Source organism: Phocoena sinus, chromosome 14 (genome assembly GCF_008692025.1).
Source record: "Phocoena sinus isolate mPhoSin1 chromosome 14, mPhoSin1.pri, whole genome shotgun sequence".
In the NCBI taxonomy this organism is placed as follows: Eukaryota; Metazoa; Chordata; class Mammalia; order Artiodactyla; family Phocoenidae; genus Phocoena; species Phocoena sinus.
The window spans coordinates 65,201,983-65,223,593 of NC_045776.1; the positions used below are offsets into that span (position 1 = coordinate 65,201,983).

The following is a 21,611-nucleotide window of genomic DNA, read 5'->3' on the forward strand; positions in this document are numbered from 1 at the left end:
AAACACGAACAGTTTGCTTTGTCTGTTTTGCCTCAAAATTTTCAAAGTGGCGACATCCTACGTATATCATGCTTGGAGGCACTGGAACAAGAGGGTCTTTCAATGTTCCAAGTGCCGGCTACAGTTTTTGACTTTGAAGGAGAAAATGGAGCACCAAACCAAGAATCATCAACCATTTAAAAAACCAGAGCAACTGGAAGGGCTGCCTCCTGAAACAGAGGTCAAGATCCAAACTTCAGTTCAACCAGGACCAAGAGAGGCAGCATCCGTGATTGTGACCAGCACTGAATTCCGAGTGTCACCTGAAAAAACTACCAAGAGGATGGCTATGAACACGAGATATTCCAGACGTATTGCATCAGGGGTTCTGGCTAAAAATTATGTTCTACCCACCTCCAGAAATCCCAAAAAGCTGAATTGAGGCTAGGCCAGCTGTACGTAGTGGCTCGTAGATGCCAGCAAGCAGTGTCAGCGCCTGTCTGGCTTTACAGTGACTGAGGTTGTACCTGCTTCATCTCTCCACTGTCAAGTAACTCGAAGTCTCCATTCTCCTTCCCAGCCACCCTCTCCTTCCCAAAGTAACCACTTTTCTGACTTCAACCACCAGGGATTAGTTTTTCCTGTTTCTAAATTTTTTTTTTTTTTTTTTTTTTTTTTTTTTTTTTATGCGTTACGCGGGCCTCTCACTGCTGTGGCCTCTCCCGCTGCGGAGGACAGGCTCCGGACGCGCAGGCTCAGCGGCCATGGCTCACGGGCCCAGCCGCTCCGCGGCATGTGGGATCCTCCCAGACCGGGGCACGAACCCGCGTCCCCTGCATCGGCAGGCGGACTCCCAACCACTGCGCCACCAGGGAAGCCCTGTTTCTAAATTTTAAGTAAATAGAATCACACAATAGATTCTTTTTGGTCTGGTCTTTGTTTTCTTTTAAGTAAGTGAGATACATTCTTGTTGTGTGTCGCTGTGGCACATTCTTTTTCATTGCCGAGTAGAATTCCCTTGAATGAATATGGCACAGTTTATGTATCCATTTTATTGTTTCTGAACTTTGAGGCTCATAATTTTGCTATTTTGCATAAAGCTGCTATGAGCGTGTGTCTGTCTTTCATAGTAATTTCTTTAGGATATCTATATCTATACATCTAAATATAGATATGAGAAGTTCTGAAACTGCATAGATTTAGCTTTCTGGCCAAACACTTTTTCAAAGTGATTGAAACAATGTGTATTTCCACCAACAATACTGTGAATTCCATTTCTACAGCTCCAACACTTGGTACTGTCAGTCCTTTTCAGTATATAACTGAGCAGGACCCTGCAGGGCCTTCCCAGGGACAGACCGCCCCCCCCACCCCCATGTCCCTGCCTCTTATTTGTAGAAAAGCTTTAGGTCCTAGGCCTTCCCCATGTTCCAAAGAGTGAATTTAACTAGAGAAGTGAGAAAATGCAGAAACAAAAGAAAACAATCAAGCAAGCAAGGCAAAACAATAGTTCAGCCATAAAACAAAGTCAAGGATCTTTAATTTCTCCTCAGGGGCTACAGATAATATCCTGAGCCATATCCTTGAGTTGTTTTACAGAAACTAAAACCCCCAGAAGACAGAAGTTAACTGTATGCTGCCCACCAGCATGTAGACCCCAGACCAGCTGGAACCAGAAGGTTGATGATGTTGACTCCTGAAATACAACCTCGGTCACCTCACCACCAACCAATGGTCATAATAATTGTGCATGAGCCGATCACACACCCTGCCGCCCTCTCCCTCACGTTGTATTTAAAAACCCTTCCCTGAAAGCCATCCCAGAGTCTTTTGAGCATGAGCTGCCTGTTCTTGCTTGGTCCCATTTTGGATGGCTTGCAATAAACACAGTACTTTCCTTCATCACAACGTGGTGTTAGTAGATTTGCTTTACTGTGCTCGGGCTAGCAGACTCAAGTTTTGTTCAGTAACAATTAGTGCTGTTCTCTTGATGTTGTAGTGGTATCGCATTGTAGTTTCATCTGCATTTCCCTGATGAGTAATGATTTTGAGAATTTTTTTCACATGCTTATTACTCTCTTTTATTAAGTGCCTATTCAAGTCTTGCTCCTCCTCTTAAAAAACAAAACAAAACTATAGACTGTTCAACTGGGAAGGGCATTAGGGAACTTCTGGGACCCTGAAAACGTCCCTTATTTTGGCCTCGATGGTGATTTCATGGGTGTACATATGTACAAAGAGTGGTGCTTCATGGAATGTTCTGTTTAAGAAATTGTCTGCCAAGGACATATTCCTCTCATGTTTTCTTCTGGAAATTTTACGGTATAGCTTTTCACAGTTAGGTCTGATCTAGCTCAAATGTATTTTTTTTTTTATTTATGGTGTGATAAATCAAGGTATCAACGTTAGTTTTTTCATATGTGTATTCAAATCAACCACCATTTACTAAAAAGACCATGCCACTGTATTGCAGTGGAAGCTCTGTGTAAATCAGGGAGATGGCTGTATATGTATTTCTGGACTCCATTCCATTTGTCCAGTGCCCTGTCTTGTGCTAATGCCACAATTATTATAGCTCTTAATTACTGGGGTTCTGCCTAAGTTTGTGTGATGGTTAATTTTTTTTATCGACTTGATTGGGCTAAGGGATGCTCAGATAGCTAGTGAAACATTATTTCTGGGTATATCTGTGAGGTGTTTTCAGAAGAGATTAGCATTTGAATCAGTAGAATGAGTAAAAATATAAATCCTCAGCAATGTGGGTTGGCATCATCCAGGAGAATGTGGATGATCCCTAAGATGGGATGTGGGTTCATTGCTAAGAGAACAAAGGGGAAGGAAGGGACATCCATCTCTCCTTTGGACATCAAGGCTCCTGGTTCTTGGGCTTTCAGATTGGGACTGAGTTATATCACTAGCTTTCCTGGTTCTCCAGTTTGCAGGTAGCATATGGTGGGACTTAACATAAGCCAATTCCCATAACATACCTCCTCATGTATATATCCTATTGGTTGCGTTTCTCTGGAGAACCCTAACACAGATATCTGGGAGTTTAAGTTCTCCAGCTTTGGTGTTGAAATTATCTTGGCTATTCCAGGTGTTTTGTTGTACTGCAGTGGTTATAGTGAACATTCTTATCTTGTTCTCAAGACACTGTAGTTCATCGTGTACTGTAGTTCATCAATTGTGACATGAGTTATAGGGCTTTTTGTAACTACCCACTGATTGCAGGAAGATTGAGCTGCAAATCAATAACAGAAAGATATGGGAATTCCTGGCAGTCCAGTGGTTAGGACTTGGCTCTTTCACTGCTGAGGGCTAGGGTTCAATCCCTGGTCAGGGAACTAAGATCCCACAAGTCTTGAGGCATGGCCAAAACCAAAACAAAACAACAAACAAAAAAACCAACCAGAAAGATAATTAAGGAAAAAAAACCCAAAATTTTGAAATGAAGCAATATAATGAAGCAAACAGGGCTGGGGCCAGAGTAAGTGTTGCCAGGAGCCCAAAGTGCAAACGTGCCATGCCTGTGTTTCACAAGCCTCTTTAATGTTGTGGTCTGAGGCTCACCCTAGTCCTGATTCTGATTCTAAATAACTTGTAGCTCCTATGAGAAATCACTATGGAAAAAATGAAAATATTTGAATTGAATGATATTGAAAACAGCAAAATTTATGGGACAGAGCTAAAGCAGTTCTTAGAAGAAATTCATATGTTTAAGTGCATTATGTTTTAAAAGAAGAATGATCTAAGTCAGTGCTGTCCACAGAAGTTTCTGCAGTGATGGAATTTTTTTAATGTTATTGTTACATTTATTTCCTAAAATGTAATGTAACATTTACTTCCTAATAAGGATGATCAGCTTTTCACATGTATAAATGTGTATTTTTCTCTTCTGTGAGGTGACCTGTTCATATCATTTGCCCATTTTTTGGTTGGAGTATTCATCTTGTAGAATTTTCTTTTTGGCCATGCTGTGAGGCTTGTGGGATCTTAGCTCCCTGACCAGGGATCGAATCTGTACTTCCTGCAGTGGAAGTGTGGAGTCCTAACCACTGGAAATTTCAGATGGAAATGTTCTGTATCTGCTCTGTCCAATATGCCACATGTGACTACGGAGCTGGTGAAATGTAGCTAGTGTGACTGAGATATTAAATTTTTAATTTTATTCAATTTTATTAATTTAAAATTAAAAGGTAAAGCTAGAAGAAACAGATCTTCCTTAAAAATGAGTTCCAATTAATTTGTGTACTTGATGGTTTGTGTTTCTCATAGATGTTTCCCCTCAATGAGATTCCTTGCCCCTCCCTAAGTGTAGTTTGGATTTAGTGACTTGTTTCCAATGAATAGAATATGGCTGGGGGAGAAAAGTAACTTTACAGTGGAGAAACTAGTGGTAAGTCATATTGATAGTATGTATTCCTGATGGGAAGTGATGAGAAGGATACCTCACCTCTGCGGTATAGTTCTAAAAACCTACAAACCCGTGTAACCGGGAGAAACACATCAAACTCAAACCGAGAGTCATTTGGCAAATTACCCGACACTTAAGGATTCCTGAAAATTGTCAAAAGTCATGAAAAGCAAGGAAAGTTTAAGAAACTGCCATAGACCAGAGTAAGCTAAGGAGGTGCTACAATTAAATGTGATTCGGTATCCTATATGGCAATCTGGAACAGAAAAAGGACATTTGTGGGAAAACTAGTGAAATTTGAATAAAGCCTGGAGCTTAGTTGATGGTAGCTTACTGAAAGGTATTGGAGTAATTGTGAGGCCTAAAGGAGGTCATTTCACATATACACATTTTAGACATTGCAAATATTTTCTCTACATTACATCCTCTTCATTTTGACTATGGTATACTTCACTGAATGGAAATCTTCAAAGGATCAATAATATTTAGACTGTGTGATCTGACCATAATGCAACAAAATGAGAAATTCATAAAGAAACAGCTTTTAAAATCCCATAGATTTGGAAAATAAATATATTAATATATAATACATAACCCCTGTTTTAAGAAGAGAATATTAGGATATTAGGATATACATGGAAATTAGGATATACTTGGAAGTGAATGATAATGAACACATTATTAAGCAAAAATTGTGGGACACAGTTAAATCTGTACTTTAGTAAATTAAGGTAAATTTATAGCATTACATACAAGAGAAATCAGAGTTACAAATAAATGAGTTAGGCATTTATCTCAAAAACTTGTAAAGGAGAGCAACAGAACAAACCTATAGTAATAAGAAGGAAGGAAATAATAAAGAATGGAAAATGAATATAATAGAGAAGAAAATAGCATTATAGATTAAACCAAAAACTTTTTTTTTTTCAAACGATTACTAGGAGATTCCAGCAGAACAGGGCACTTAAAAAAGATTCTGTAGGGGCTTCCCTGGTGGCACAGTTGAGAATCTGCTCTGCCAATGCAGTGGACACGGGTTCGAGTCCTGGTCTGGGAAGATCCCATATGCCGCGGAGCAACTGGGCTCGTGAGCCACAATTACTGAGCCTGCGCGTCTGGAGCCTGTGCTCCGCAACAAGAGAAGCCGCGATAGTGAGAGGCCCGCGCACCGCGATGAAGACTGGCCCCCGCTTGCCACAACTAGAGAAAGCCCTCGCACAGAAACGAAGACCCAATACAGCCATAGATAAATTAATTAAAAAAAAAAAAAAGATTCTGTAAAGGACCAAATAATACTTTAGGCTTGCGAATATGATCTCTGGCAATTAATCTACTTTGCAGCCATAGATGATAACTAAAGGAACAAGCAAGTCCCTGTTCCAACTTTAAGGACTCTGATAATTGAATTTCATATAATTTTCACTTGTCACAAAATAATATTCTCTTTGTGGTTTTCCCCAGCCATTAAAAAATGTAAAGCTCTAAAATAAAAAGAATTTTTTTTTATTGTAAAGCTCTTTTTTTAGCTCGCTGCAGGCTGTTCAAAAACAGGTGGCAGGCTGCACTGGATTGGCCCCAAATGCAAGTCCAAGAGGACGGGCTTCAACACCCAGTTGCAAAGTTCCTTAAGCAAGGGGCCGGCAGATAGTGCTTTTATGGGAGAGGGATCGCACCTGAGGATTGCAAGAGCTGGACTCCCCTGAGGGACTGGGAGCCCGCTCTTTACCCTGAGCCCTGGCGAACTCTGGCGTCTTGCCAGCCCAAGACCTTTGAGACACAAGTTCAGCCTGACCCCGCTCCCAACGGTTGCAACTGCTGGGGCGCTAGAGAGCGCGCATGCGCCCACCCGGACTCGCTGCCAATCAGACCACAGCGCCCGACCTCGCGCCGGCACCTGGCAGCCAATCACCGGTGACAGCGGGCGCGCGAGCTGGGGCGTGGGCGTTGGCGGCGTCTGCGGCGCCCGGGGCCTGAGGAGGTGTAGTCGCCTCAGGCTTCGCCAGGGGAGCGCCTCGGGGCCGGTGAGCCGCCGGACGTTCTGGCCCCGCCGTCGACGGGGACCGTGGCGCGGCCGGAGCGGTCCCTGAGGGCCGAGGGGAGGGTTTCTCGGGTCCTCACGAGCGCCGGGCCTGGCACGGCCCTGGCGGCCTGTGTGGGGCCGCGGGCCCTCAGGAGGGAGGGTGAGGCCCAGGCCCTGGCATCCCTTTCACCCTATCCCTTCCCCAATGTGGGCGGGCGCCGCTCTCCGTCAGCCTCCCTCCCCCAGGGGTGGGCCGAGCTGGCCTCGGGGGAAGGGCGTATCAGGCCCCCGGCGCCCGCCGAGGTCTCCTAATGCATTATAACACAAAACAATGTCAGGGCAGTTCTGTGACGCAGGCCCGGCGGGGTTCTGGAGAGCCGTGTGCCCAGGCGCTGTCAGGAGGGCGCAGCTAAAAAAAAAAAACCCAAAAAACAAATCGATCTAGTGGCTTCTCCCCTGCCGCTGCGCCTGGGCTATTTTCTTGTTGACTGGGCCTCGGCCCGCCCCCGCCCCCTGTGGGAGCCCCCCTGGGCGCCCGAGGTCCAGGCTTTTGGTTTGGGCAGGTGGCAGATGGGTGGTTTTTACTGAGAGAGGGGAGGTTGGAGGAAGAGGCTTGTTCGAGATTCTGTTCTCTGGTTCAGTGTGAGACGCCTGTTAAACATGCTCAGGGCAGGACCAGCTAGGGCCTGGGGGATAGGATGTTCCCGTAACACGTGACTCACCCAGACCCTTTTCTCTGCTGGTCTCTAGGATGCGACCTGCTCCTGCCTGGAAAATCTCAAGCCCCCAGGTTTTCAGTGCGCGCCTGAGGTAAGGGGACAGACGTCTTTCTAATGAGAACCAGAGTGCTATCTATCTATCTATCTATCTATCTATCTATTTATGGCTGTGTTGGGTCTTTGTTGCTGCACATGGGCTTTCTCTTGTTGTGGCGAGCGGGGGCCACTCTTCGTTGTGGTGCGCGGGCTTCTCATTGCGGTGGCCTCTCGTTGTGGAGCACGGGCTCTAGGGTGCACGGGCTTCAGTAGTTGCAGCGCACGGGCTCAGTAGCTGTGGCTCTCGGGCTCTAGAGCACAGATTCAGTAGCTGTGGCGCACGGGCATAGTTGCTCCGTGGCATGTGGGATCTTCCTGGATCAGGGCTCGAACCCGTGTCTCCTGCATTGGCAGGCGGATTCTTAACCACTGCACCACCAGAGAAGCCCCCAGAGTGGTATCTTTTTTACCCTTAGCGTTTTTCTTGTTCTCTCCCGGGCTAACACGTTGTTGCCCAGAGAGCGTTCTCCTGCGTGGGTGGGAGCCGACCCAGAATATGTGTGACGACTTCAGGGCACTCATTGGTTCAGCTCCTTTTGGAGCCCTCTAAGTTGCGGCCTTAAAAAGGGGCAGGGGGCTGGGGGCCGGCTTTCACCTGCTGTTTTGAAAGGGAAAAAAGTAAGAGCACCATGGATTTCTAAGCTGTGTAAAGCTGACTTCTACCACGCAGTGAGGCTAATGTGGGCTGATGCACGTGGCCTAAGGTTTCAGCTAATGTATCAAAATAATAGTGATGGGAGCCCCCTGGTGGCCTCCGGGTTAGGATTCTGGACGTTCACTGCGGTAGCCCGGGTTCAGTCCCTGTTGGAGGAACTGGGATCCCACAAGCCACGTGGCACGGCCAAATAAATAAAGTGGTTCATTCGGAGTAAATGTGTTGTGATTTAACATGATTCCATGGGATTAGTTTGTTCATTTCTGTACCCTTTTCCTTAAGGGTTTTATTTCATGAAGTAATTGAATGTGACTGGATGGGCGGGGTATCTGCGTTCACTTCATGTCAGTAAACAAGTTTTTATGCCCAGCAACTTGTGCATACAGCTCTGTTGTATAGTTACTTATCTGTCGCTGGTACAACTTTGAGTCCTTGGCTTGACTATTCAAGTTTGATTTGACTATACAAGCTTCATGGCATGTCAATTTTGCCATGTTTTGTTTTGTTTTGGCTGCGCCGCGTGGCTTATGGGATTTTAGTTCCCCAACCAGGGATTGAACCTGGGGCGCCAACAGTCAGAGTGCTAAGTCCTAACCACTGGACTGCCAGGGAATTCCCGTTTTGTTTTTTTTTTTTGTTTGCTTGTTTTTTTAATTTTGCTGTACTTATAGGAGAGCTATTCTGTGTATGACAGTTCAGAGTTGCAAGTACGACATGTGAGTGATATGGTAACTTGAAATATCTGTGTTGTACACATTATCTCACAACTTAATAGCTTGAAAAAACATATTATCTCATGGTCTAGAATCCAGGAGTGGCTTAGCTGGGTGGTTTTGCCTCAGGGTCTCTCCATGACTTTTGTTGAATCTAACTTCACTCACTTGGCTGTTAGCAAGGGGCCTCAGTTCCTCCCTCTCTGAGTCTCTCCATGGGGCTGCTCATGTCATGGCTGCTGGCTTCCCCCAGAGCGAGTGATTCAGGAGAGAATTTGCACCCAAGATGAAGTGCAGAGTCTTTTTCAGAAGTTACACACCTTCACTTCTGTCTTTGCTTAGTCTCACAGTCAACCCTGTGATAGTGCGAGGGAGAGCTACACAGGATTGGGAATACCAGGAGGCGGGATTCATTTGGGGCCATCTTGGAGGCTGGCTACCATACTCATTAATCCACCATGCCAGCCTTTCTTCATATGGTCTCAGGTCTGTTACTATGAGTGAATTATTTGGCTTGTGTACACTTCTTGTATACTAGATCCAATCAATTCCTGTTTGTTCACGGATATTCTAGCAAGTCTCTTCTTCAGCTTAAGTTTTCTGTTTACCTGGATGGTTCCCATCAGCAAACAGGCTGATTATAATGTCATCTCTCATTAAAAAATCCATCTTTTGATGGCACATCCCCCTTCTGCTTGTTTTATTTCATATTTGCTAGTTATAGGAAAACTTCTACAGAGTTGGCCATACTGGTTATCTCCAAGTCTCTTGTTTTCTTTTAAATCCACTCTTGTCAAGGTCACTAATGAATTCCACAATGTTTAACTCAATGGTCAATTTTTAGTTTTTATTTTATTTGATTTATTGGCAGCATTTATCAAAGTAGTTCATTTCCTCCTCCCTGAAAAAAATTTTCATTTAGATTACAGGATGCTTCTCTTTCTTGATTCTCCTCTACATACAATTCTCTCACATACAATATGTGACCTTTGGTGTCTGGCTTTATTCAATTAGCATGTTTTCAGGTTCATCCATGTCATAGATACACAGTAGTGCTTTGTTTTTATGGCTGAATAGTATTCCATTGTAAGCATATACCACAGTTTTGTTTATCCATTCATCAGTTAGTGGACATTTGGATTGTGTGCTCTTTGTGGCTATTGTGAGGAATGCTGCTATTAACATTGTTTTTGCGTGGACTTAATGTTTTCAGTTTTTATGGGTATATATCTAAGAGTGAAGTTGCTGGATCATATGGTAACTCTATATTTAATTTTTGAGGTATTGCCAAACTGTTTTCCAAAGTGGTTGTACCACTTTGTAGCAATTGCACCAGCAATATACGAGGATTCCAATTTCTCCACATCCTCTGCAGCACTTGTTATTGTTTCTCTTTTTGATTATAGCCAATCTAGTGGGTGTGAAGGAGTATCTCATTGTGATTGATTTACATTTTCCTAATCATGTTAAGCAGTATTTCCTGTGCTTATTGGCCATTTGTATAGCATCTTCTTTGGTGAAATGTCTCTTCGAATCCTTTGCCTGTTTAAAAAAGGTATTTTTTATTGTTGTAAAAAACATATAACATAAATTTTACCATCTTAACCATTTTTTAAAAATTCATTTATTTTATTTTTGGCTGCGTTGGGTCTTTGTTGCTGGGCTCATGCTTTCTCTAGTTGCAGCTAATGGGGCTACTCTTTGTTGTGGTGTGTGGGCTTCTCATCGCAGTGGCTTCTCTTGTTGCGGAGCACGGGCTCTAGGCACGTGGGCTTCAGTAGTTGTGGCTCACGGGCTTTAGAGCGCAGGCTCAGTAGCTGTGGCACACGGGCTTAGTTGCTCTGCGGCATGTGGGATCTTCCCAGATCAGGGCTCGAACTGTGTTTTCTGCATTGGCAGGCAGATTCTTAGCCACTGCACCACCAGGGAAGCTCCATCTTAACCATTTTTAAGTGTTAAGTATATTCACATTGTTTTTTTCTTTTTTTGTTTTTGCCACGCTGCACAGCTTGCAGGATAGTTCCCGACCAGGGATCGAACCCAGGCTCCCTGCAGTAAAAGCGCCTAACAACTGGACCGCCAGGGAATTCCCCATTTACATTGTTTTGAAACAGATCTCTAGACTTTTTCATCTTGCAAAATTGAAACTACCCATCCCATTAAACAACAGACTTTTCCCTCTCCTGCTAGACCATAGTATCCACCATTCTCCTTTCTGTTTCTTTTCTATTGCTTTGACTACTTTGGATACTTCACATAAGTGGAAGCATGCAGTATTTGTATGTAAGCAAGCTCTGTGATGTCTCTTCTTGGCACTAATCCAGTCATGAGGGACCTCATGACCTTATCTTTATGACTGGCTATTTCATTTAGCATGATGTATGATGTCTTCAAGGATCATGCATGTTGTAGCATGTGGCAGAATTTCTTTTTTATGGCTAAATAATGTTCCATTGTATGTGGATATCACATTTTAAAAGTTCATTCATCAGTTGATGGACATTTAGGTTGCTTCCACCTCTTAATTATTGTGAATAGTGCTGCTGTGAGCATGGATGTGCAAATATCTCTTAGAGACCCCACTTTCATTTCTTTTGGATCTATATCCAAAAGTGGAATTGCTGGATCATATGGTAGTTCTATTTTTAACTTTTTGAGGAGCATTTATACTGTTTTCCACAGCATTTGCACTATTTACAATCCATCCATAGCACACAAGGATACAGTTTGTGTACATGCTTGCCAACAGTTTCCCTCCCCTGCCCTCCCCTTCCTTTCTCCTGCCTTCCTTCCCTCCCTCCCTCCCTTTCTTCCTTCCTTCCTTCCTTCCTTATAGTAGCCATCCTGATGGATGTTAGGTGATCTTTCACTGTGGTTTACATTCAATTTCTCTGATGATTAGTATGTTGAGCATCTTTTCATATACTTGCTAGCCATTTTATATCATCTTTGGAGAATTATCTATTCAGGTCCTCTGCTGATTTTTTAATTGAGTTGTTTTTTTATTCTTCTGTTATAAAAGATCTTTATATATTCTTTTATCACATGTTAGTATCTGTATGTGTCCCTTATAACATATCAATGTATATGTATCACATGTATATGTGTTCCTAGTCACATATATGATTTACAGATATTTTTCTCCCATTCTGTGGGTTATCTTTTTACTTTCATGACGGTGTCCTTTGAAGTCCAAAAGTTGTCAATTTGATGAAGTCCTGTTATTTTTTCCTTTGTCATTTATTCTTTTGGTGTCTTCTCTAAGAAACCATTTACTCCAATTTTCTTTAAAGAGTTTTTTTAGTTTTAGCTCTACTTTTAGTTTCACAATCCATTTTGAGTTATTTTTTATATATATGGTGTGAGCAGGGGCCCAACTTCATTCATTCTTTCACATATGGATGTCCAGTTGTTCCATCAACATTTGTTGAAAAGATTTATCTGTTCCCCACTGATTATTTTGGTAATCTTGCTGAAAATCAGTTCACCATTAATGCATGGGTTTTTTTCTGGACTCTTGAATTCTATTCCATTGATCTGTTTCTATCCTTATGCCAGTGCCACATTTCTTGATTACTATAGCTTTGTAGTAAGTTTTGAAATCAGAAAGTCTGAATCTTTCAGTTTTTTCTTTTTCAGGATTGTTTTGGTTATTCTGAGTTCCTTGAATTTTCATATGAGTTTCAATTCTGTGAGAAGGCTAGCCAAGATTTTGATAGATCAGTTGTGGGAGTCTTGCCATTTTAACAATATTAAATCTTCTGATCCATGAATGTGGGATGTCTTTACATTTATTTAGGTCTTTAATTGCTTCAACAATGTATTTAGTATAATTCAGTGTTTTCAGAATAAAAAAGCGCTGTATTTCTATTAAATTTATTCCTAAGTATCCTTTTTTTCAAAAATTTATTTTATTGAAGTATAGTTGATCTACAGTGTTGTGTTAATTTCCTCTGTACAGCAGAGTGATTCAGTTGTACATATACATTCTTTTTCATATTCTTTTCCATTATGGTTTATCACAAGATATTGAATATAGTTCCCTGTGCTATACAGTAGGATCTTGTTGTTTATCCATTCTATATGTAATAGTTTGCATCTGCTAATCCCAAACTCCCAATCCATCCCTCCCCACAATCCTTGGCAACCACAAGTCTGTTTTCTGTGTCTGTGAGTCTGTTTCTGTTTCATAGATAAGTTCAATTGTGTCTTATTTTAGATTCCACATATAAGTGATATCATAATGATATTTGTCTTTCTCTTTCTGATAAGTATTCTTTGTAACGGTGTAAATGGAAGTGTTTATTTACGTTCATTTTCAGAACATTTATTGCTACTATATAGAAACATAATTGATTTTTTTATATTGATCTTGTATTCTGCAACCTTTTAATTCTAATACTTGTTATGTGGATTCCTCAGGATTTTGTATATACAAAATCATGTCATCTCCAATATAGTTTTACTTTTTCCTTTTCCATTCTGAATGCTGCTACTTCTTTTTTTTTTTTTTTTTTTTTTAAACTCCTTTTTCTTGCCTGATTGTCCTGGTTATAGAACTTGAGGTATAATACTGATTCAAAGTGCAGTAGTAGACATCCTTGTCTTGTTCCCAATCTTAGAGGAAAAGCTTTCAGTCTTTCACGACTAAGTATGATGCTAGCTGTGGGTGTTTTACAGGTACCCTTTGCTTGAGAAAGTTCTCTTCTGTTCCTAATTGTTGAGGGTTTTTTGTTTGTTTGTTTGTTTTTCATCATGAAAAGGTGCTAGATTTAGTCAAATGCTTTTTCTGCAGGCAGGTTTTGTTTTTTTTTTTTTTTTTTTCGGTACGCGGGCCTCTCACTGCCGTGGCCTCTCCCGTTGTGGAGCACAGGCTCCGGACGTTCAGGCTCAGCGGCCATGGCTCATGGGCCTAGCCGCTCCGCGGCATGTGGGATCTTCCTGGACTGGGGCACGAACCCGTGTCCCCTGCATCGGCAGGCGGACTGTCAACCACTGCGCCACCAGGGAAGCCCCATTTTTTTTTTTAAGGTGTCTTTTTTGTGGTCCTCCACAGCCCCTCTCTTTAAATCATTCTCCACTCACCTGATACTTCCAAACCCTCTCCAAATTCTTAGTCTTAGTGAAAGGAATTGCCTCAGAACTAACAGGCCACTTTTAGGTTGAACTCCTACCCTGCTCATATCTCCTTTGTGGATTCTTCTAAGATGCTGCTCTTGGGAGGAAAGGAAGGAAAAGGGAAAGTGGCTGAATTTCTCTCCTGCCTGCCTGGGTGAAATGTAGTACTCTAACCATACTGTTCTAAGAAAAGGCTTCCCCAAACTGTTGGTCCCCATGATGAGATCTGGCCATAGTCATCCTCCTGAATCCCAGGATTGCAGGGCTCTCACATTTGGTATAACAGTGCACCTCAGTGGCTCCCAGACTTGAAGAAAATTGGTTATATCCCAAGTTTGAACATTTCCTACCTTTTCCCTCACCCTACCTTCTTTTGTTGAATTATTTTTATCCCCTTCTAGATAATTATTTTCCTTTAATGAATATTTGAGTGCTTATTGTATGCCAGGACTGCTTTTGGCCCTTGGGAGAAATCAGTGAACAAAACAGACAAAAACAAACTAAAAAACAAAACAGAATTTCTCCCGTGGAAGGAACTAACAGTTCAGTGGAAGAAGAAAGATAGTATTATAAATATGTACATTCTCTTGTGAAATAAAAGGTGATGTTATGAAATTAGGAAAAATATAATAGAGTAGGGTCATAGGATTGAATGTTGGGTAGGTAGGAGTGTTGTGATTTTAGATAAGGTGGTCAGAGTAAGTCTCTTGGAATAGGTAGGTTTGGACATGGACTTGAAGGAGGTAGAAGTGTTAGCCATGGGGATATCTGGAAGACAAGAATTTCAGGTGGAGACTTTGAAGGGAGCAGCAAGGAAGCCACTGTAGCTGGATTGGAGTGAATGAATGTTAGAGTAGAGAGAGGAGAGGTCAGAGAGGTAGCAAGAGTGGAAGTGGTGGGACTTTCCTGGTGGCACAATGGTTAAGTAATCCACCTGCCGATGCAGGGGACATGGGTTCGAACCCTGGTTCGGGAAGATCCCACATGCCGCGGAGCAACTAAGCCCGTGCGCCACAACTACTGAGCCTGTGCTCTAGAGCCCGCGAGCCACAACTACTGAGCCCGCATGCCACAACTACTGAAGCCCGCGCTCCTAGAGCCCATGCTCCACAACAAGAGAAGCCACCACAATGAAGAGCACGTGCACCGCAACGAAGAGTAGCCCCCGCTCACGGCAGCTAGAGAAAGCCTGTGTGCAGCAATGAAGACCCAACACAGCCATAAATAAATAAAATTTTTGAAAGAGAGAAGCCCTCAGGCAAAGGAAGGGGTTTATGTCAGGGCGACCTCAAAAATAAAGTAAAAAAAGAAGAGTGGAAGTGGTGGTGAGGGTCTGTAAATCCTTACTTTTTCTCTCAGTCCATTCTATAGAAATAGTCTTGTTTTTTTGACCATGAACAACCTTGGCTTAATAGTTGTTCTCCTCCTAGACTCCCAGGCTAGATTAGACTCTATTTTTGCGTTCCTTTATCATCCTGAGCTTATTTGTGAAAAAATATTTGTTAAAAAATATTTATGAAAAAATTACTTTTGTTTTGCTTAGTTGCCCTAGGATAGAATCCAAATGTTTATGGCAGTTTTAAGGATCCTGTGAAACCCCCATTTCCCCCAAGGGTCTGTGTTTAATGGATGTTAAATTCTAAGGCAGCAACTGTGTGGGGTTAATGGAGTAGTGGGAAGAAGGAGTGGTGGAGAAGGGACTTGAGTGCTGTGGTGGAGAGAGAGTGACAGGGTTGGGACAAGAATCTGGAGGAGCAGTAATGGGTGAAAAGAGTCACGGGCAAGGGAAGATGGTGAGGGTAGGTACCAGAGGAGTCCTAGTGGTGTAATCTCAGGAAGTTACTTAAGAGGGACTGATGCCTGAAAAAATCTGTTGTGTGGCTATAACAAAACCTATTTAAAGGGCCGTTGTTGAAATGCACAGGAATAACCTGGGAGGTGGGTCATCACCCACTGTTCTCTCAGCTATTTTTGGAGTGAAACCTCTCATTGGCTCCTTGCACAGCCCTTGGCAACTTTGTTGGTGGGGGAAATGAAGTGATTTTTGAGGACTCATCCTTTAGATCTAGCACGTCTTGGCATGTCCAACCTCTCTACCCTGAATTCTCAAGTTTCTGGTAATTGTAGAAAATAAGGACACTAGAGGAGAAGTGATAAGAAAATTCCCATGGTCTGTTGTTACTCTTGTTCTAAATGAACGAATTCATTAACTTATTTGTTTTATGTATCATTCTTTCTCCACTCTTAATTAACTTTTCATCTCGGATGATTGGTTGGATGAAAAGTTAATCAGTATGGTCAACAGCTAAAAATTCTACGAAGATCAGTTAGGTGAAAGTTCAGCAATGTTATTGGAACCCAGTTTATTTTTATTTTTTAAAAACAACAAATTTATTCCCGCAGTTTTGAAGGCTGGAAAGTCCAAGATCAAGGTGCTGGCTGATTTGGTTCCCCACTGAGGGCTCTCTTTCACCTTCCTGTGTCTTCACATTTGGGGGGGTGTTGGGGGAAATAGAGAGGAAGCAAGCTCTGTGATGTCTCTTCTTGGCACTAATCCAGTCATGAGGGCCCTCATGACCTTATCTAAACCTAATTATCCCTCAAAGACCCCATCTTCAAATACCATCACATTGGGGGTTAGGGCTTCAACATGTGAATTTCTGATTCAGACAAGGTTCTCAGAGTAAATTGATAGAAAACATGGAATTAATGGAGCACACTCTGCTCTACAAATAAAGGTTCATATTGATGAGAGTTACTATTTATTAATTCATTTAACAAATTCTGTATTTGTTGAGCTCCCATGCTATGCTAGGCAATGTTCTTTGTGCTGGTGATCCAGCAGTCAACAAAAGACAATTCCTGCCCTTTGGAGTTTACATTTTACTGGATAGACAATAGAAAATAATCAAGGTAAATAATGTTTATAATATATTAGGTGGTGATAAATGCTTATAGGTGGAAGAGAAGGGAAGAGAAATTGGGAATGTGAATTAGAGGTTGGTTGGAGTATTTGAGAACCTCTCTGAGAAGAAGGCTTGGAACAGAGCCCTGAAGGTGGTGAGGGACCAGCCATGTAGGTATCTGAATGATGAGCATTCATATTAGAGGGACAACAAATATAAAGACTCTAAGTAAGGTAAAGTGTTTAGTTTGTTCAAGAAATAGCAAGGAGGTTAGTGTGGTTAAAGTGAAGTGGATGGGGGAGAGGAGTATGAGATAATTGCAGGGGACAGTATATAGGGTTGGAAGTGTGGTTTTATAGGCATTGGAAGGACTTGGCCTTTTACTGAGTGAACCAGAAGGGCATTGGAAGGTTTTGAGCTGAGCAGTGATGCAGTCTAATTTGTTTGAACAGCATTACTTTGCCTGCTATGTGAAGACACAGGTGGAGTGAGGCACAAAGCACTGTTGGATTTAAGTTTAGTAGGGAAGTCAGGATTAGAGGGAGAAATTTAGGAGACATCAGTGTTGAGTTGGGGTGAGATTATCAAGAGAGTTCATTCCCAATTTGCTAGGCCTGTGCTAAGCGCTTGACATTGAATTATGCTATTTGTTGACCATATGTAGATACTCTTATTCTATTCTTTGAAGTTGACACTTCTTTTCTATATTAACATATATGAAATCAGTATGTGTGAATCAATTTATATATGTGCATTTAATATAAATTTTCTTCCAATTCTAGTACAAAACAAGATGCCATTGAATATTTGATGCTTTTTCTTTTTTTTTAATTTATTTATTTATTTATTTTTTGGCTACGTTGGGTCTTTGTTGTTGCGCGGCTTTCTCTAGTTGCATCAAGGGGGGCTACTCTTTGTTGCGGTGTGCAGGCTTCTCAATGTGGTAACTTCTCTTGTTGCAGAGCATGGGCTCTAGGCACACGGGCTTCAGTAGTTGTGACACGTGGGCTCAGTAGTTGTGGCTCGCGGGCTCTAGAGCACAGGCTCAGTAGTTGTGGCGCACGGGCTTAGTTGCTCCGCGGCATGTGGGATCTTCCCGGACCAGGGCTTGAACCCGTGTCCCCTGCGTTGGTAGGCGATTCTTAACCACTGCGCCACCAGGGAAGTCCCGATGCTTTTTAAAAAGAGCTGTTACTTTAAGTCTAAGAAATAAGGATTTTTGCCTTTAAGATACAGAAACACATTTAAAAGTTATAAATTTTCCAAAAAAGATGTAGCTGGGCTTCCCTGGTGGCACAGTGGTTGAGTGTCCGCCTGCCGATGCAGGGGACACGGGTTCGTGCCCCGGTCCGGGAAGATCTCACGTGCCATGCAGCTGCTGGGCCCGTGAGCCATGGCCGCTGAGCCTGCGCGTCCGGAGCCTGTGCTCCGCAATGGGAGAGGCCACAACAGTGAGAGGCCCGCATACCACAAAAAAAAAAAAAAGATGTAGCTGGTTAGAATTCCAGCTTAATCTTCTTTGACTCCAGACCCCATGTTTCTAAACACTGCACAATGGTGCTTTTGTAAAAATATTCATACTTTACATGTGATTTCACCTAGTGATTAGTTGTTGGAGTTTTGGGTTTTCTTTTTTTAATAGGAGAGAATCAGAATCAGCATAGGGCAAAGCTATGATTCTAGAGTCGTACAGACTTGTAATCATAGGTTTTTAAGCTGTCATTTATCCTCTTTAACTCTCAGTGTCCTTATCTGTAAAATATGGATGTTTATAAATACCCTAGAGTTTTGGAGAGAAATAAATAACGTATTTTTCTGTACTTAACTGATGTGTAGTATGTTTATACTTAGGTGGCAGTTTATATAAAGGAAGCACTGGGACCTGTGGCCACACCCTTCAAGAATAAAAAAATTTAGAAAATGGAACCACCATGTATGTTATGTGAAGAACAAGAGTCAGAACCACAGAAAAGCACAGAAGAAACCAAACAAGTAGACGATGAAGATGCTGAACTGATCTTCGTTGGGGTGGAACATGTAAATGAAGATGCTGAGCTGATCTTTGTTGGGATGACCTCAAATTCAAAACCAGTCGTTTCAAACATATTGAACAGAGTTACCCCAGGTTCGTGTTCAAGGAGAAGACAGTCTGGTCACGTCAGAAAAGATAATGCTCACAAATTGCGGCCTGTAAGTCATGTGATGCCTACATCAGAAGCAATGACTGTCTTACCAGTTTCTGACTCTGAGTCAAGATCAACAGATAGTCCTATTATTATTGAGCCTTTGTCTAAACCTGATTATAAAAATAATTTACTACAAGTCGTGCCTATTAGCTCTGCAGAGTTATGTTCTCCTCCTTTGATTACCTTCACAAGTTCATTGCAGCATCCAGTAGGAGCAGCACTTTCTAGAGGAGGTATGAATAAAAGTCCTCGTGTAACAAAACGACTTTCCACTTCTGAAACAAATAGCACAAATCCCCAAAGGCCTAAACTCAGTAATGGAATCATAGGGGGACACTCTTTAGCTCTGGCCCCTTCAGGTATCTTTCATACAATGACAGCTCAGCAAAGCACACCCTCAGACAGTGTTCATACCTCATTAAGCCATGTTCAGAATGGAGAACCTTGTCCAACAGCTTTTCCAAAGGACAGTGTTCATTGCAAGCCTGTAAGTCCTTTTGGGGAAAATGGACTGGCAAAAACAGACTTTTCGAGTCTAACAAGTCAAAACAAGACTGTTGATCCCACGAAAGGAAATCTGATCGTGTTACTTCGTGACTTTTACTATGGACAGCATACAGGAGATGGGCAGCCAGAACAGAAGACTCACACAGCCTTTAAATGCCTCAGCTGCTTGAAAGTTCTAAAAAATGTCAAGTTTATGAATCACATGAAGCACCATTTGGAACTTGAAAAGCAGAGGAGTGACAGCTGGAAAAACCATACTACCTGCCAGCACTGCCACCGCCAGTTTCCCACTCCCTTCCAGCTGCAATGTCACATTGAAAGTGTCCATACTTTCCAGGAGCCCTCTGCAGTCTGTAAAATCTGTGAGTTGTCTTTTGAAACAGATCAGGTTCTCTTACAGCACATGAAGGACAATCATAAGCCTGGTGAAATGCCCTACGTGTGCCAGGTCTGCAATTACAGATCGTCAGCCTTTGCTGATGTAGAAACACATTTCAGAACATACCACGAAAACACTAAGAATTTGCTTTGCCCATTTTGTCTCAAAATTTTCAAAACTGCAACACCATACATGTGTCATTATAGAGGACACTGGGAAAAGAATGTTCACCAGTGTTCCAAATGCCGGCTACAGTTTTTAACTTTCAAGGAGAAAATGGAGCACAAGACCCAGTGTCATCAAATGTTTAAGAAGCCTAAGCAACTAGAAGGATTGCCTCCTGAAACGAAAGTTGTTATCCAAGTGTCACTGGGACCTCTTAAACCAGGATCAGTGGAATTAGCGTCCATTACTGTGAACACATCTGATTCTGAACCTTCACCCACCAGGTCTAAAAGTAGAATTTCAAAAAAACCCCATTAATTCTACTTTCAGTAAATCTGAAGCAAATACTTCAAAGTTAAAAACCCCACTAAAAACAAAAAATCCAAATCATAACATTATTCAATAACATCAAATATAGTGAAACCAATGGATCATTTATGAGGTTTTTCTAAAAACTCATGAAGTACAATATTGTTTGATCTGAATTTTGAGATATTATTAAAAAATATATTACCTGATTTTCATATAACTATCTGGCTTAACACATAAAAGGTGTGTGTGTGTGTGTGTGTGTGTGTGTGTGTGAGTGAGTGAATGGGGGGAAGAGAGAGAAAGAGAAAAGTGAAAACCTCTATTATTTTGGTATTTCGTGTTATTTGTAAGTTTGAAAGCTCTGCTATACGTATAATCTGTAGAATTTTTTAACAACTTAATTTTATTTTCAACTTTTTCCATGCCTTGAATATTTCAATATTAACTATAGCCAGACTGAAATGGCTTTGTTATGGCGTGGTCCCGTTTGCTGCTGAACTCTCAGAAGTGCCTCTGTTGTACTGATCTAAAATAACCTGGCTCTGAAAGCCTTGGTGTGGAGAAGTTGACGGAGACCCTGTGGTGTGAATGGGGACCAGAAACGGAATTCAGTCAGTGGAGAGCAGTGGCTCCTTGTCCCAGTTGAGGAAGGGGCACACATTCACTCCAGGCTTGGAGCCAAGACAGAAGGAACACTGTCTTGGACTGTCTTTACCTAGCCCAAGGACATCCAAGGAAGCCAAACCATTAAAATAAAAAGCCTATGTTTAGTGAGGGGCCCCTGCAGGCATCAAGTAGGTACTGTGTATCATTGGCTTCAGATGGGGAAGTAGAGATAATTAATAGAATGGGACCTGGTGCCGGGGGACCTCCTTTTGACTGATCAAAAGGGGAATTTGTTCTCTCACCTCTCCCATCTGGCTGGCCTTTAGTCAGAATGAACTAGCCATACCTCTCTCAGTCACAGCAGTAAAGCAAGTTAAGGTTCCCAAGGAAAAAAATCCCTGACATCCATAGTTTGATCTGTACTGGACCCATAGTTTTAACTGAAAAGGGCCAAACACATGGAATCTGTCCAGTTTATGAATTGAGCTAAGTTTAGTTCTCTTACCCTTAAGCTGGAATGGGGTTGTCCAAGAAAAGTAGGAATAGTGGATAAAAATAGTTAAGAGTGATTAAACCCATTATAGGACTTTTCCTAACATTTCCAATTACATATGTCTTACCCTAATTGAACATGTGAAGTTTGCAATTTTGTATCTTGCCTTGGACATGAATGTATTACAGTTAACAGTTAATTCTTTGTGTGTATAATTTCCCATTTTTTCAAACTAATACTGAGTTTGGGTCTTACTTGACACACTCCAATGTGCCAGAAATGTCTCATTTATTTCAGGTCATAGGGTTATTATCCTTCATTTGATCTATCAGCTGTCTAATCT

The 21,611-nt window shown here is 42.0% G+C and overlaps 1 protein-coding gene across 2 annotated transcripts; it reads left to right on the forward strand.

The window, feature by feature from the left end:
* Positions 1 to 6,340: 6,340 nt before the first annotated feature.
* LOC116739219 (zinc finger protein 280B-like) lies at positions 6,341 to 20,375 on the forward strand. 2 transcript variants are annotated; one of them, XM_032603444.1, is made up of 3 exons: positions 6,341 to 6,414; positions 7,164 to 7,223; positions 18,472 to 20,375. In XM_032603444.1, exon 3 carries the CDS (start codon positions 18,541 to 18,543, stop codon positions 20,173 to 20,175), a length of 1,635 nt encoding a protein of 544 aa, XP_032459335.1. In that variant the 5' UTR covers positions 6,341 to 6,414; positions 7,164 to 7,223; positions 18,472 to 18,540; the 3' UTR covers positions 20,176 to 20,375. The 2 variants fall into 2 exon arrangements, with proteins under 2 accessions (XP_032459335.1, XP_032459334.1); XM_032603443.1 differs by having other exon boundaries at positions 6,365 to 6,573.
* The last annotated feature ends 1,236 nt before the right edge of the window (positions 20,376 to 21,611 follow it).